General features: G+C 35.9%; 1 protein-coding gene across 1 annotated transcript in view; it reads left to right on the top strand.

Annotated features, from left to right (window-relative positions):
- The window catches only part of TMPRSS15 (transmembrane serine protease 15), a 57,392-nt gene that overhangs the window by 31,706 nt on the left and 9,363 nt on the right, over positions 1 to 16,323 (top strand). Inside the window, exons 16-21 of the mRNA XM_069785320.1 lie at positions 2,078 to 2,167; positions 3,468 to 3,593; positions 4,070 to 4,201; positions 6,654 to 6,764; positions 9,454 to 9,586; positions 16,064 to 16,159. Of these exons, the coding sequence (XP_069641421.1) occupies positions 2,078 to 2,167; positions 3,468 to 3,593; positions 4,070 to 4,201; positions 6,654 to 6,764; positions 9,454 to 9,586; positions 16,064 to 16,159 (688 nt within the window). The remainder of the gene's footprint in view (positions 1 to 2,077; positions 2,168 to 3,467; positions 3,594 to 4,069; positions 4,202 to 6,653; positions 6,765 to 9,453; positions 9,587 to 16,063; positions 16,160 to 16,323) is intronic.

Consider the following 16,323-nt stretch of genomic DNA (forward strand, 5'->3'; position numbering starts at 1 on the left):
TGAAAGAATCTGAGTGGAGCCAATTTCTTTTGCTCAACTTAGAGCTTCAGTAAGAGGCACTGGGATCATTCACGGTGCCAGAAAAGCTCACTGGAAAGTAAAAAAAAAATGGTGGTGGGATAGGGAAGCTGGATTTGCTTTTGTCTTTTGCACAACACTGTCATCTTACACTTTCATCTAAAACAAAGATTGCTTTCATCTTCATATTAATTTATAACCTGTCTTTTAACACAAACAACAGTGTGGAAATTATAGTGTAGATTCCACACTTAAGATATGCATGTCAATATAAATTAAAGTTTTGGCCAAAGCACAGAGGAATTTTTTTATGAATAGGTCATATATAATTTTCTATAGTGTTGAGAAAATCATCTATTATGCTCAATGAAAGGACCAAGATTATTGGTGCTGGTTGTTATTTGGTTCTCTAACAAGTGAGAGCTATACCAATAACTCCATATAAATTTGTGTTTAAAGATCATTGGAAATTTTTAAAACATTTTTTCCAGACATGAGTAAAATCAATTACTCATTTCTCCATGCAAGAGAAAGATCATTACTAATGTGCCTTACACAGTCAACACCAGATCAGATCAGTTTGGCTTTTATTGCCAGGAGTGACTTGGTGAAATAGAAAGTTCTATAAGATGGCTGTAGTGAGAAAGTTCAAATCTTTCTTGGATTTAGTGGAGCTTCCTACCAGTGGGATTCAATGGGCAAACTCAGTAGGACTTGTAGATTTTGCAGTCTCCAGCCAAGTGCCTCAGAGTATGCAATAGTGGCAGACATAATGAAACGCAAAATTTGAGCCGGGAGGTGGGGGGGAGAGTGTTAAAGTTTAGCCAAAGTCTGAAAGTTAAAAAAAAATCCATTTTAATTTGAAGAATAAAACAAAAACAAAACAAAATAAAAAAGGTAGATTTCTTCTGCCTTAACTTCTATTTCCTGAAGTAGGTGGAGGAGTACTGTTTATTTTTGGATAATTGCAAACAACAGTAGTGGGAAAACACCAAAGTTCATTCTGATGGTACAGCTGAAATGAAAACAAATAATATTTCTTAATATGAAGTAATGTTTTGGAATATGAAGCAGACATATTGGATATAAACCACTACTAAACTATATATTGAAAGAGAATATTGAATATATAAAGTACAGTTAGCTATGTCTGTGTGAGTGCATGTATGTGTATATATACATATCTACAATATTTGCTTTTAAATAAATTTTATTCATTTTTAGATATAAGTGCATATACGTGATTATGATAAAGATCTTTCTTACTGGAGCAGTTGTTTCAAGGAAAAAGCAAATGGCTACTTTTACCATTCACAGGGTTTAACTGTAAAAGTTTTTAGGGTCCTGATGAAACCAAAATAACAGTATAAGGGATTTTTTATTATAAATTTTATTTGCTAGATGACAAAATGGGCTTTATACTTGAGTATCTCTGCTAATGTTGCAAGAAGATCAACCAGATAATAAGCGAGACATACAAGCTAAGTGTATAAATAGGTTACACAGGGCGGGGGGGGGGGGGCTTTCCTCTCTTTCTTTGACATTTTCTAGCTTTTATATTAATGTAAATTATACAGTTGACCGTATCACATTCTTTTCTTCATATTTTCTGTGCAGACCAATAATCACCAAATGAAGCACAGACTTGTCCTTCCCCTCACTACATGGGGAAGACTTCTCATAGGAGCATCATGAATACGTTGTGCACCTGAGCACTAACACTTCACAAACGGCAATATATGAACTATAGTTGTAGATAACACTAGGGCATCAATTGTATGTGCCACCAGGTCTGACTTAGACACTGTAACTAATAAGAAAAGTGAATTTCTTACACACCTTGTTTCCTCAATGCTCTGTGTCATCACTGGAGTGTTGGTTTCTCACAACTCATTGTTCAAGCTCTATACGAATGGCACTGTAACTGAACCTTTACAGTGATGAATTTAACTTGAATATCCTCTTCATAAAATTACTTTTTCCAAATTATCTTTGTTACAGTGGATTGTAAAAGTAAGACAATAGGTTAATTATGTTTTTGAAATATTTTCTTTTTCAGCTGACTGTGGAGGGCCAGTTGAACTCTGGGAGCCATCCAGTACATTCAGCTCTGAAAACTTTCCAAACAATTACCCTAATCAAGCCTTTTGTAAGTCATTCTTTTCCAAGTCTTCAGGAAAAATTCAGCCATATAAAATTAACGATACTAAATCTGCTTTCCCAAGTCAGATGCTTTCAAGCAAAAAAGATCTAAGCCATATACAGTGGGATCTTTTAACTGAAGTTTATATGGCACTTAGCAGAAGCAAAGGAATCATGTGCCAGTTGATTAAAAAGTGACAAAGATAAGCATAATACCTTGGAATGGGTTCAGACCAGCCAATGCCATCATGCCTATTATGTCAAATATCTTTATGTCAATGCAACAACAGATAAGGTGCTGAAAGTCCCCATTTTACCATTACACCTCAATGTATTTACCAGGTTAATATCATCATCTCTTCTGTTAAATGGTTAACCTTTTCTAGGGGAAAAGAATGTGTGTATGCATTTTGCAGGGGATCCTCTCTTTATCGAATGTTTCTTACACATTAGTGAAAAGACATCATTATTCTACTGATGTTACTTGATTTAGATTAAGCTACAGCTGGTAAAAGTGAAAATGTTTCAACATGGTCCACTATGTGCTGTTGATGGATGAAGCAAGGAAGAGAACTCTGTCATTGCTTCTTAATGAATTTTTAATTATTTATTACTTCACCTTTAACTGGAGAATTGTGTTGGGATGCTAATCACAAGAGTTGTAATTTTGTGCTTCTGTCCCACTTGAGATATGGCTCTCATTTCCAGGTATTAACTTCACAAGCTCCCAAATGAGATTCATACTAGGGAGAAAATACTTTTCATTCTATGAACAGATTAAAAAATGGTTGGGTTTTTTTTTACTTTCTTTATAAGTTTTCCATAGTATCCACAATTACATAGATTAAATTTCATAAAGCATAGGGTAAACAGAAGCAAATACTTCTCTAAAAAGATTTCTAACTTGAAAGACAGGCCTCTGTGACTGATAATAGAAATTATCTTACTGTCAAATAAGACTTAAGTGACAAGACTCTTTGTCACATTTTCAGTTACACAAGAATTAGCTTTGCTAATTCAGGGAAACTCACTGTTGTCATGAATGGTAAAAAATGCACATGTGTATTTCTTTGGAGCCTAAATCCAGTTTTCAAAAGTTTTTTAGAGAATGAGAGTCAATTGAATTTGGAATCTTGACAGCATAAAGTGCTTTTAAAGATAAGATATAGACTTCTAAGTCTCTTGGGTGATTCTTAATAGTTTAGAAGAAATTCTTTTTTTTCCCCAGAAACTTTCAACATGAAAAAGACAGTAAATGTAACAACTAAAAATGTGATTTTTTCTGTGTGTGTGTTATTATTTTCTAGGCGTGTGGTACTTAAATGCTGAAAAGGGAAAAAACATTCAACTTCATTTTCAGGTTTTTGATCTGGAAAATATTCATGATGTAGTTGAAGTCAGAGATGGCAGAGGACCAAATTCCTTACTTTTGGGCAAGTAACAGCATTGGATACAAAAATGAATGTAATCAGACAGCTGGAGCAAACTGATGGATATAATATAAAGGAAATTAATTCACTCTAATTTCATTCTACATTTCTTCACATTTTGGGGTCTCAGAAATTAGGAGGAAAGCATGCTTGAGAAAGCATACTGTATGTGACATCACATTTCCTAAATGTTTGCACACGCTCAAATTTCTATGCAATCCAAACGAAATTAACTTCCAATCAATAAGACTGCTCATGTACGTAGACAAACAGAAGCATAATCTCTTAGTCAAACCTTATTTTTCTATACTGATCTGTCAAATTTGGGATTGCGCCTTGATCATTGCAGTCTGACAGCAGTTAGATTTGGGGGAATAACTGTATTCATCTGGTAGCAGTATTTGCTTTTGAACCCAAAGCATTTTGAAACACATAAGAACAAAATAGCTTAAATTTGTTCATGTTCTCCTGGAGAATAGCTGTCTATACAGGACAAGGGCCATTGCCAGATGTCTTCTCTACAACAAACCAGATGACAGTAATCCTCCTTACAGACAAGTCTGCAACAAAGAAAGGATTTCTTGCAAACTTTACTACTGGATACCATCTAGGTAAGCTTATGAACCCTTGTATTTAAGAGGTTATACAACTGGTCAAATACATTTGAGAAAAAGTGGAGAGTGGAAGATGAATCTCAGCCCTTGATCAACAGAAATATGAAAAACTTGAAGAGAAAAAGCCTAGCAGTTACCCATCTGTATTTTATGTTTTCTAGCATGAAAAGTGAAATTTTTGTTGTTTTAGTGTAATTGGACCAATGTCTGTATCATCCGCAACTCTGCGTGATATTATGTGAAAAACTGACTCAGTATTTTGACCAAAAACTATTCAAATGTTAAGAGGGCAAATACAAACTATTCCCTATACAAGCCCCAGAAAAGAACATCACTTTGTGACTCATTTGAGGGTGTCATTAATGAGTGTTTAAATGCGTTTGTAAAATATTTATTATCAATCACATCCACTAGAAGAGAAAAGTGTATACAGTAACTCTGATTAATGTTTGCAATACGGTCCTTCTTGCATCTTTAAAAATTTGGTCCTTACTGAGTGAAGGATCTGGGAAGAGTTAGTCTTTTAAATATCTGGACAGTGGTGTTTCTGGTCCCAGCCAGTCCCCTTCTAAAAGACTCCTGGGTTTGTTGGGGACTGTAATTAGACTTGTCACTCATACGTAATTCAGCAATCAGCTCTCCAAAAATATGCAATATGGAGCCAAATGCTAAAGTACATGGAACAGCAATATGTTTACCAGGACAAATACTTGATAGAATTAATTAGAGGCTTTGTATTACTTCTGTGAAAGTCTGACAGCAGAAAAAAAGAGAAAGAAAAAGCAGTATATATTCAGAGATGTGTGAAGTACCATTCATTTACATAAACAGAAATTCAACAAGAATCTATGCTCCTTTTCTTACTTCAAATATCATAAAAGGCAAGTGTCTCCCAGCATGTTTAGCTAGCTGCAGCTTTTTTATAGATTAACAGTAATAAAAACATTTATTTTCTTAATCTTTAAAAGAATCTTAGCCATTGATTACCTTCGTAAAATCAACTCCTTTTAGTCCTGTCATCCAAGACTGAGAGGTAGGTTTATATGGACACATCACCATTTTTCTGTTTCTTGTTCTGCCTTCTCTATCACATTTGTTCAGTCCAACACTATGCCTTTTTTTCAGCTGGTTCAGCATCTTTGCTGAGCCAACTTTGCCTGTATTTTGTTGTAAAATAAAAATTAAGCTTAGCAAGGCAGAGTTCTCAAAGTGGCCATTGCCAGTTGTGGTTAAATATATTAAAAAGGTTCCTTTTGCAAAAGAATTATGCTTATTCATTATCTTTGCAGGCAAAGGACAGAGCTAATATCATCAGCATGCAGGCCCAAAGATAAAAGCATTGTCAGTAAATAAATTAATTTTACAAGAAAAGCAGTTTTTTCTTTGTATTTTATTTTTCCATGAAATACTGAGTTTTTGAAAAGGAAGCATAATTTGAAAATAAATACTTTGGGGCAGTATGCAATATAATAAAAAACCTAAGTGAGACCTAAGTTCTATGGAAAATCTGGCATCAGTTATGGCCACTGAATGTGTGAAAATCTGGTTCAGGCCTTTATAAACCATATTCTTTAGCTTTCATACTGTACAACAGGCCATACTGACTGATGATTGAATCATTTCATACGAATATTAAAAATTCAGAAGCAAAAACAATTATCTTAACTTAAATAGGACTTCTAGATAATTAAATGTTTCAGTCAGTAAGTCCAGGAAGGTAAAATAAAGAAAAAAACAATTTTTCAATAGAATTTAAGTTTATGACTGTATATTTCCTGTAAATATATTAAATGGTGCTATTAAAAATACACTTTGGCCATAGAAAGAATTATCACTTTATATTTACTCTCTATCTGATCTGCTTTTGTTACATAACTGATACTGGAGTAGCTTAATCCTACTTTTGTAAATGCTTTCCTCATTCATTTCTGTTACTTTTGTCTCTGCTACCTTTCCTCCCAGACAGGTTTCAAAAGGAGACTCTTGGCTTTCAGTGCCTTTTTACTTGTATGTTTGACTTGACATTAAGGTCTCTAAACTTTTGTGAAAGTGCTGAACATCTGAAACTTGAAATCATTAGTCACTTTTGACAGCAAAGAACACCAGTAACTGAGCAATGCTAACTATAGCAGAAACTGCAAGGTATAATTCCATAGATTTTATTTTTAATTAGCTCCTATTCTGAAAATAATCTGTATTTTGAAAATGGGATGGAAAGGAGAAAGGAAAGGAGAGGAGAAAGGGGAAAGGACAGGAGAAAGGAGAAAGGAAAGGAGAAAGGAGAACGGAAAGGAGAAAGGAGAAAGGAACAGGGAGAGGAGAGGAGAGGAGAGGAGAGGTTCTGCATACAGTCCACTCAGTTATTATTTCAGGTGAACTATATGATCTCTAGTGAACATCAATATTCCTCGTAATTACAGATTAATTTTGCTTTCATGTTTTCCTTCAGGAGCTTGTGCAATTGATGAACATCAGTGTGGTAGCGGGGATTGTATACCATTGCATAATCTTTGTGACAACGTACCTCAGTGTGAAGATGGCTCTGATGAAGCAAAGTGCAGTAAGGTTTCCTTCATACAAAGAGAAGGAATGCATGCATATTTGGTAGGAATCACCTAGGAAAACACCCACAAAAACTCAGCTAGCATAAACTACTGCAGCTGTATGCAGGCCAGGCCAATTTACACAGCAGTATCTTGTTGAGTTTGTCAGGGCCAAAAAAACAAAGTCACTTTTCTGAGATGGTGTATGGAAGCTGGTGAAGATCTCTGGAGAAGGTAGGAAGTTCCTCTGTGCTTAAAACTATGGCTCCTTATAATGGCCTCAAAATTAAACGAAAATTCATTACATGCTTTTCTTCTGTATTCATTTTGTATATCCAAATTCTATCACTTTGTGTGTAATTAATTTGAGTTTCACAGCAGTCAGTATAAATTCTGCAGAGTAAGGTAGAGAATGAGTCTTCTTGACGGAAATTCCCAGATAGTCTTGTGGGTGTGATGCCAAACTGCAGCACGTGACACTCTCCAGCCTGCCTGGACTCCATCTTGTGGAGGCATTGCTGTAGGGTGAAGGGATGGCACAGCTGCAAAAGCAGCATCCGTTGCTCGTAGTGGATGTGCATGTTCCTACAAGGAGACCAACAACTGCTATTGCTTAGTCCTCTGGTAAAATGGTTCTTTTTAAAATGTAGGTGTACAGTATATGGCTTCATTTCACGAAATATGGAAATAGCATTCTCTAAACAATAATTTAAATGTAAAACTGATGTTAAAATCGCATTGGGCCTAGCACAGATATTAAATTGCTGTTTCTGATAAAATGCTGTTCTGACAATCTATTATGAAGCACTGGTGGAAGAGTTAAAAGTGGGCTTTTAAGTTCAGTACAACATCATCTACCTTTGTTTTAAAGGGGACTGCTAGAGATCAGATATATCCTTGGATGTGTGCTGATAGTTCTTATTGATTTCAACATCTTTTACATGCATACATATATATTTTTTCGTATATATGGCATATATATGTATACATATATATATGTCTGAAGGCACAGATTCACTCTTCATGTTAGTGCAATTAGCTGTTCTGTTGCAAACATATTCTTCCTTCAAAATGCATAGAATAAAATTCACTCCAGCTGCTTCTTCGGCAAAGAGGACTTGAATGGGTTTTTCATTGCTAAAGAAGATCTGAACAAGATAGCCATCACCTACCTTAACATGATGTACATTTTTCCAAAGAGTTATTTTGCCATAGATTGTCTATTACTTCATAACAAATTACTTCACATCAAAGGACTGTGAGAACTGTTTCCAAAAACCCATTTAATCCAAACATTGGCTGAATCAATCTAAGCCTTAAAATAAAATAAAAATTCAGTTAGACACCCTCACATTGAGTCTTTTCAGTGTCCAAAATCTTGCTCATTTTCCTGAAACCAATTTCAATTTCTTATCAGAAGTGGCAATTTGAACTAGACAAATTGTCATTTTCAAATACTCCAACTTCTGAAACTTCCCAGGGACTGCAAAGAAAAAGCATAAAATACCTCTGCCTTTGCAGAATTCTGAAATATATGACATTTGAATTAAGCAGTTGTTGAGTGCTCAATGACTTTCTTATTCCTTACCAACAATGTATTTGGAGAAGAACATGGATCTGATGAGCAGAAAGGAAAAGGAATTATAGTTCAAGTAGAAGAGAGGAGAGGTATCAAAAGTAATTTGGAGAAATCTCGCAGTGCAAACAAATGTGAGATTTTTCAAGACTGGTCGAAAATTTCTCATGACTGACGTTTACCATTAATTAATCGCTGTGTATCACTTCTTTCATCCATGCACTCTGGGTGTCAAAGACACATTCCTAAAAATCTAATTTTTTAAAAAATTTTTTTTTACTGTAGTGCGTAAACTTTACATTTTTGTGGAAATACTTTGGTGGAAGAAGGTTTTCTGGACAACTAAGAATTAAAAAAAATATATTTTGGCAACCAGTAAATTTCAAATGCATTGTATGTTTTTTCACTACTTCATGCTGGCAGTAATTGTCATCTTCCCGACACATAGCTGTAGCTCCTGGGACGTATGTGGGATTCTGCTGACCTTCTTAAACCTTATGGTCCAACTTCCTTAGTCATTATGCCAATAGCATAAGATTTTTCTCCAAATACTTAACGTGTTTCTGAATTTTTGTTCTGAATATTTTGTTTTGGGAAAACTTTTGATAGATTGGTTTTCAGGGAGCTTTTATTATTTGTGTGTGCTTTTTAACTAAAGCTGCAATGAAAACAGTGAAAATTCTCACGGCAATTTGAACTGGAAAATCCAATTTTTCCGTCAGCTTTGGTTTTAACCTTATTTCCAATCAGTGTTACTGAACATCATGTAGCTAAAGCTTCACACAGTATCTGGAAATTACATAATGGTGGCTAAGAAAAAATATTGGTTAGAGTTGATGGAAAATGTGCTGTTTATTCTCTATTTGTGAGACATTTGCAAAATACAGGGTGTGAAACTCTCCCGTGGCAGAAACATAGAAGGATATAACAATAACATTTCCTTCCTGTGGGAATGCAACATCCCGGAGATGCTGTGTTTATTACCACTGTAACATATTTAACTTTTGGGTTTTGTTCTTTGCTGGCAACAATAAATCTGCTTATTTTACATTTCTATTTGCTTGGGGCTGCGGGGGGGGGGAGGGGTGTTACCACCTATCTAAAGTGCTTCTGTCCATTTTGGTCTACAGTGAGATTGTTTAATGGTTCTCTAAGCACTGAAGGGCTGGTACAGGCCAGGATTGGGAAGACGTGGCATCTGGCTTGTGCAGATGATTGGAATAAACAGATTTCAGACAGTGTTTGCCAGCTGCTGGGGTTAGGGTGAGTGAAAAATATTCATTGTCCTTGTAACTTGTTTGCAGGTTTGTTGACTCTGTATATTGGTGTTTTCTTCATCATTTTACTGGTGTCGTTACCATCCAAAAAAAGGGCGAATGTATTTTTCTGTGGCAAGTGAAGTGCTTCTCGTGCCAACTAATTTGTAAGTGTTGCAAACCCTGTTTTGATGGCATTCATTACAGGACTGATGACCCTGAATATGGCAGATTAGGCATGTGGGTACATATTGAAGAACATTGGGAGACTGATGTGGAGGTATCAGTCTTTTATCACTTACGTAGTCATTTATGTCTTCACTTTTATGAGGATGGCTCAAGAGTAAAACCGGAACAAACAGCAGCCTTGGCTGCTCTGCTATCTATCATGCTAATGTTCATTTCAAGTAAATTCAGGATAATCACTTGGGTATTCTGCTATTGGGCTCCCAATACATGTCATACCTGTCATTAGACCTGAGCTGTTGGGAGAGGAAACTATTCCTCTTGAGGTATACTTAGAGAGTGGAGGAAGGAGGGAAGTGTATGACTGAAAAAAGTAGATTTGGCTTCAGTCATTGTTCAGCAGAATTTCCATGGAAAAGGTGAGGAGGGTTGAGAGCAGAAGTGCTGTATTTTTCAATCTATGGCAAAATTTGTGGCCTAAATTCTGGCCTTACACTGTTTGCAACTTCACTGCCATCCACTGAATAATAAATAGCTTTCCTACAGTGCTGAGGTTTTTAGGGAATGTCATTCATCCAAGTAATAATAAAATTAAATTCTAAGCTTGCAATTCATTATGTTGGTCTCTGACCAAAGTAGGATGACTGCAAATGACCTTCTGATAAATTAATTGTAGAAATCACAGAGTTAGGAGGGCTTGGAGAAATATCCAAGTGTTATTTGAAAATACTTGTAAACATTGGATGAATGTGCGCTGGTTTGGTTTTTTACTTTTTCCCTTTGGGTAGTTACTGCATTTACATAAGTATCAGATACCTGCATGCACAATTCCTGATTGTAATTTATGTATGTAATTACCTCATTTATGCATGCCTATAAGAACACACAAACTATGACTAAAGGTTCTTCTAGTCAATTACTTTGTCCTTTACAGTGGCCAGTAGCCTTCTTCCTCTGATTCTTTCTCCCCGTCCCCCACCTCCTTTTCCTCTATAACTTCTGGACACCAGTCACTTTGTGGTCTACTGGTTTAATTTACTTTTTTATATTTGAAAGGTTTCAGTGAACTTTGTTTTCCATGGTATTTTCTATTACCTTTTAAAAATTACTTATGCATTTGTCTACATAACATTCTGTGGCAATACATTCCAGTCTGTCTCTATAAACTAGTCAAATATACTTGTTAAAAAAACTCCTATTAAGTTTCCTATTTAATTCTTTTTAATTCAATTTCTCAGTTTATTACTTATTCCCATTTTCAAGAAAAAGTATTTGTTAACCTAAATTGCATCACATTCTCGTATCCTGGGTGCTACTGCTGTTACTGATCCTACAGAAAAGGATAAAATTCTCATGTATATACTTATATATAACTCCTGTAATCATCACACTATTTCTGCCTTCCACAAACCCACCTGTAGCAGCATATTTGTTAATAAGCGGCAGCACATTTGTTACTAAATGGATGTTTGTAATAACAGGTCTTGAGCAGGCTATAGCTCATGCTCCTATACTGAATAATTACCTAGAATCATGCTTTATTAGAGAAAGAGGCTAAGGTTCATCTAGGACAATTTATTTTTGCTGTTAATTGCTTATACATTTGCTAGTCTCATTTACTGTTTAATTTATGAAAGGACTGAAATGATAGGAGTCTTGTAGCATATCCTGATTATTTATGTAGCTGGGCTAGAAAGTGCAATTTTCCACACAGATTCTAATAAATCACATACATGAATCCTTTTGCCTCCATTTTTCAAATATGTGACTGTCGCATTTGTGATATGTGCCAAACAGGAAGCAAATCTGGAGGCGTGCCTATGTGTTCATCTACAAAATACAAGCTAGGTAACCATTTACAAATATTCTTAATGAGTCTGGAGTGTAAGGTGCACAAATTGGTGCTCTTGAGAAACTTGAACGAGATCCTTTGCTCAGCTTGTACTTGTAATTGTGTACATTTGGCAACACTGTTAAAATCTGAGTATTGGTACATCAATTTTCCTTGAACCAACAAAATCATACATTGAGCTTTTCACCATTCTGCTGGTTAGGTGTGAAACATGCTTATTTCTCTGGAGCCAGAGCCAGCTGCATCTTTACTGAATTGTATCCAGGAATGAGGGTACACCTGGCAATTTTGCCATGCTCAAAAGTCCAATAAGGACTGAGAGTTTAGGCCTTGCTCTCAACCCTGCAGTCTGTTTTCTTCATGAACTCACAAAATTCTTGAGAAAGAAATTATTTCATTGGAATACAATGTCTTGTTTGGGATTTTCAGGTCAATTAGGTTTTCATCCTCCCCACTTATGAATGGTCAGTAGTAGCTACATGCCTAGTTGCTTGAGGTGTGTCAGAAAATCCTGTCTTTGACTGTCAGATCCAGGTTCTCTAGTGTGCCAAGAATATAACATATGGCCTGAAAGGGGTGGAAATGATCCCCCAAAATTTATGCACCCAAAATTTTTATTCTGATAGATAAATTAGGATAATAAACATGATATACAGCATGATCTTACTCTGCTGTAGAGCCAATGAGAGTCATGTGCTGGATATAAGACAGAACTTGTTTCTTGATGTGTTCAGGCTGCATTTACAGCATTGAGGACCAGAATTAGGACAGTCCTAATAACTTGGCAATAGACTTAATTTCATGTCAGTTGTCACCAAGTAATAACGTGCACTTTGATGTGGCAGCTGCAGGAGGACTTTCAATAATTTTGGGGGGGATTTGTAGGTCCACAGCTTCACTTAGGATCAGACACTGCTAGTAAGCTCAGATTAAACTCATTGCTTAAGAAGCTTCATTTCAAGTCCAGAAAGTATAGAGAGGTTATGTTTATTTATCATTTGCAAATTTTCGTATAAAAAATTGTGTGTATGCAAGCATTTAGAAAACAGCTGATCTTCATATGAATCCACATGTGAACAAAGCTTTTTTATGCCAAAGAAAGTGTTCGCTATTTGTAATTTGCTACTATTCTTCATTGTTTTTCTGTCAGAAAATCAGCAGGTGAAACAGAAACACTGCCCTGTGTCTTAAACACAAATTAAACAAACTGCAGACATCCCACAGCCTGAGAACTAAACAATGAATTACAAAATGTGTGAACATATTTTCTTCAAATAAAAACTGCTTTGGTTGTTTTCTTTTTTTAAACAAGGAAAAGAATTGTAGCTATTGGACAATTGCACTTCTATCCTTATTCTGAATATTTTTTTCAGCTAGTACCACATCATGTAAATCTTTCCCAACATTTGCTACTGCTCATTGTTACTGAGCACGTCAGACAGAGTTAGACACTGAAATCATCATGATCCATAGAGTATTTAGGTACGTGAGGACCAATAATATCTGAGGAATTCACTGCACAGATATCTCTGTACATCTGTGTGTAAAAAAAACTTGTAAGACTATTCTCTAAGTTTTCTGTAAGTTTTGCCTAGTGAGCATGTTGAATGGAATAAGGGCTATTTAACATCTAGATTAGCCTTTTAAAGGCCATTTTTGTCACAGCCTGCAAGATTTCTGAAAGATCATTTTCATTAACAGAAATTAAAGAACTATGACACTGAGTTTCTGGACCTGCAGAACAAACTATATTCTTGTTACTAAACTGAGTATCTGGAGGAAAAGTGTATGATTTATTATACTTACAGAAATGCTTAACCCTCATCATTTACCAATAAGTTAATTAAAAGAGTAGCAGATTTATGAGTGATGTCAAAAATCAAGCTTAGACATTTCCAGTTGTGTGTGCTTCAGTGCGCTAAGAAACCAAATGAAATTATCAAGTTTTCTCAAAAAAGGGCTTAGATTTTATTTCAAAAAGCTGGGGAAGCTTAATAAAGCCCCTGTGATTACAGAGAAGCTCAGAGAAGTTCCAAACTGTAATCCAGAAATTTCAGCATTTATTAAAAAAAAAAAGGAAACAGAAGAGTGGGAAATAGTTTGCTCAGTCTTTGCTGAAAAAGACTGAGAAAGATACTGAGGTGAGATTAGAGATCTTCACAAGTATTATGAGGTTGGTGGAAGGTGTGACTTGGAAGGTTTATAGTGTTTGCCCTATTACAGGGTGTCTCACAGTAATCTCATAAAACACATATGCATTCTGTTTTCCTGGTATAATGTGCATGGAAAATGTAAGCCAGTAATATTCATAAATGCACATACACTAAACTTTTCCTGGTAGCATGTTCATTTTTTACATTGTGTTGTGGTTTAACCCCAGCCATCAACTAAGAACCACACAGCCGCTCACTCAATTCCCCCTACACCCAGTGGGATAGGGGAGAAAATTAGGAAAAGAAGTAAAACTTGTGGGTTGAGATAAGAATGGTTTAATAGAATATAAAAAGAAGAAATTAATAATAATAATGATAACACTAATAAAATGACAACAGTCATGATAAAAGGATTGGAATATACAAGTGATGCACAGTGCAATTGCTCACCACCCACCGATCGATGCCCAGTTAGTCCCTGAGCGGCAATCCGCCCACCCCCACTCCTCCCAGTTTATATACTAGATGTGATGTCACATGATATGGATTACCCTGTTGGCCACTTTAGATCAGCTGCCCTGGCTGTGTCCCCTCCCAACTTCTTGTGCCCCTCCAGCTTTCTCGCTGCCTGGGCATCAGAAGCTGAAAAATCCTGGACTTTAGACTAAACATTACTTCGCAAGAACTGAAAACACCAGTGTGTTACCAACATTTTTCTCATACCTAACTCAAAAACATAGCACTATACCAGCTACTAGGAAGACAATTAACTCTGTCCCAGCTGAAACCAGGACACATTGGTAAGAGCTCCTGCTTACTAACTTTCTCAAGAAATAACTTAGTGCCTTTTTCACACGTTTGCACTTATCATAGCTCAGTGATTAGACCAGTCTCAACGAAGTTCCTCATCATAGAATTTGACTCAACCTAGCTGGGTTGGCACTTTACTACTCTCCCGGACTGTCTAAAAGGTCAGGTCAGGGTTCTGGGGTAATCTCTGAAGTACATATTAGTATATTAGTGTTTTATATTGAAAAAGTCTGTACACTAGGCTAGAGTGTACAAACACTCTACATATATCTATATATCTAGAGACAGAATTAAGTGGGCTTTGTCATTTCGAGATTAAGAAATGCTTCAGTAATGACTTTTTCAGTAGGGTGGGTCATACAGCTCTCCTAGTGGCACAGCAGGGCTATTTAACCTCTCCATTCTCCTATGCCTTGTCTTACTCTCCATACACAGCAGATTGACAAGCAGATTCTACACCTCTTACTTCCCAGGAGAATGAGATTTACTGCACTTGAAGAGAAGAGATGCTACTTCCTTGATATAGAGGTGCTCCTTGTGTATTAAACCTGCACAAATGGTTCTCTTCTTGCTCCTGAGATCTGTATGGCTAAAGGGTCAGATGGGAGTAGGCTGTCACCTCAGAAAAAATTATGTAGCCTGACCACAGCTTTCTTTTTTCTCCATGCTTCCTCAAGAGAAAGCAAATATGTTACTTGGGAGTATGTTCCAAGCTGGTCATATGCAGTATTACAGAGTATATGATGCAGAATGGGCTATAAAGTAAATCTGGATATGGGTTGTAAACATCAAAACCATTTATCTCACCAATAGTACACAGAATTTTTGGTGTTCAAAAGGCCATTTTTACAAAAAAAGTTAGTCAAGGATTACACCCTACTTCAAAGGAACTATCTTGTTGAATAGCAAACATGACACCCTTAACTTATTCCAGAGTTATTTTGATTTCAACAGATACACAAGGTGAAACTTAAATTCTAAGAAAGGTAGCATTTATTTCATTAGATTCTTTATGATATAAAATATAGTTTCATTTCTTCTCTAGACACAGAAGTATAGTACAAATATAATTACCCCCCTCCAACAAAAGCAAACCTGTGATATTCTAAGGTTCATCTATTACGGTTCCATTTTGCATACTAAGTTTTAGCTCCGTATATTTAAGAATTTGTACTGCAAACCCTTCACTGTGGCACAGAAAAGCAGAAATTGATAATTTAGTGCTACTAAAATAATTAATTTCTGTATTTCAATATTATTGTAGCATCAGAAATCTTAGAATAAGATGCAAGAGTGAAAGTAGGCGAGTTGCATTTTAATCCATGTGAGTTTCAAGCCTCGAAAATCTCCTGATAAATAGTCATTATTTCAGGAAAAAAAATGATGCAGTTTATTCCACCAGCATAATCATTTCCCAAACATTCCTCCACTGGTGGAACAGGATAAATATCTAAAAATATGCATGTGTATCTTTTCCTTCCAGGGATGCAAATATGTCATCAACTGTATCATTCACTGGAGACGGCCCATTTGCCAACATCACCAAAGCAGCTAACTACAGCCTAATATTTACAAAGAGGTGGGTAGAGTGAGGTTTCTTCCTCATACAAAGGATAACTTAAAGTATGGTGGGGATTTATACACTAATTTCTAGCTCAAGTTTATCTGAGGTATGATTCTGTATGAGTTCTGGACTATAAACATATCCAGGTTTTATTCTCTGTCTGCTGATGAATTCTGTGT

The sequence above is a fragment of the Haliaeetus albicilla genome, chromosome 6, assembly GCF_947461875.1.
Source record: "Haliaeetus albicilla chromosome 6, bHalAlb1.1, whole genome shotgun sequence".
NCBI lineage: Eukaryota > Metazoa > Chordata > Aves > Accipitriformes > Accipitridae > Haliaeetus > Haliaeetus albicilla.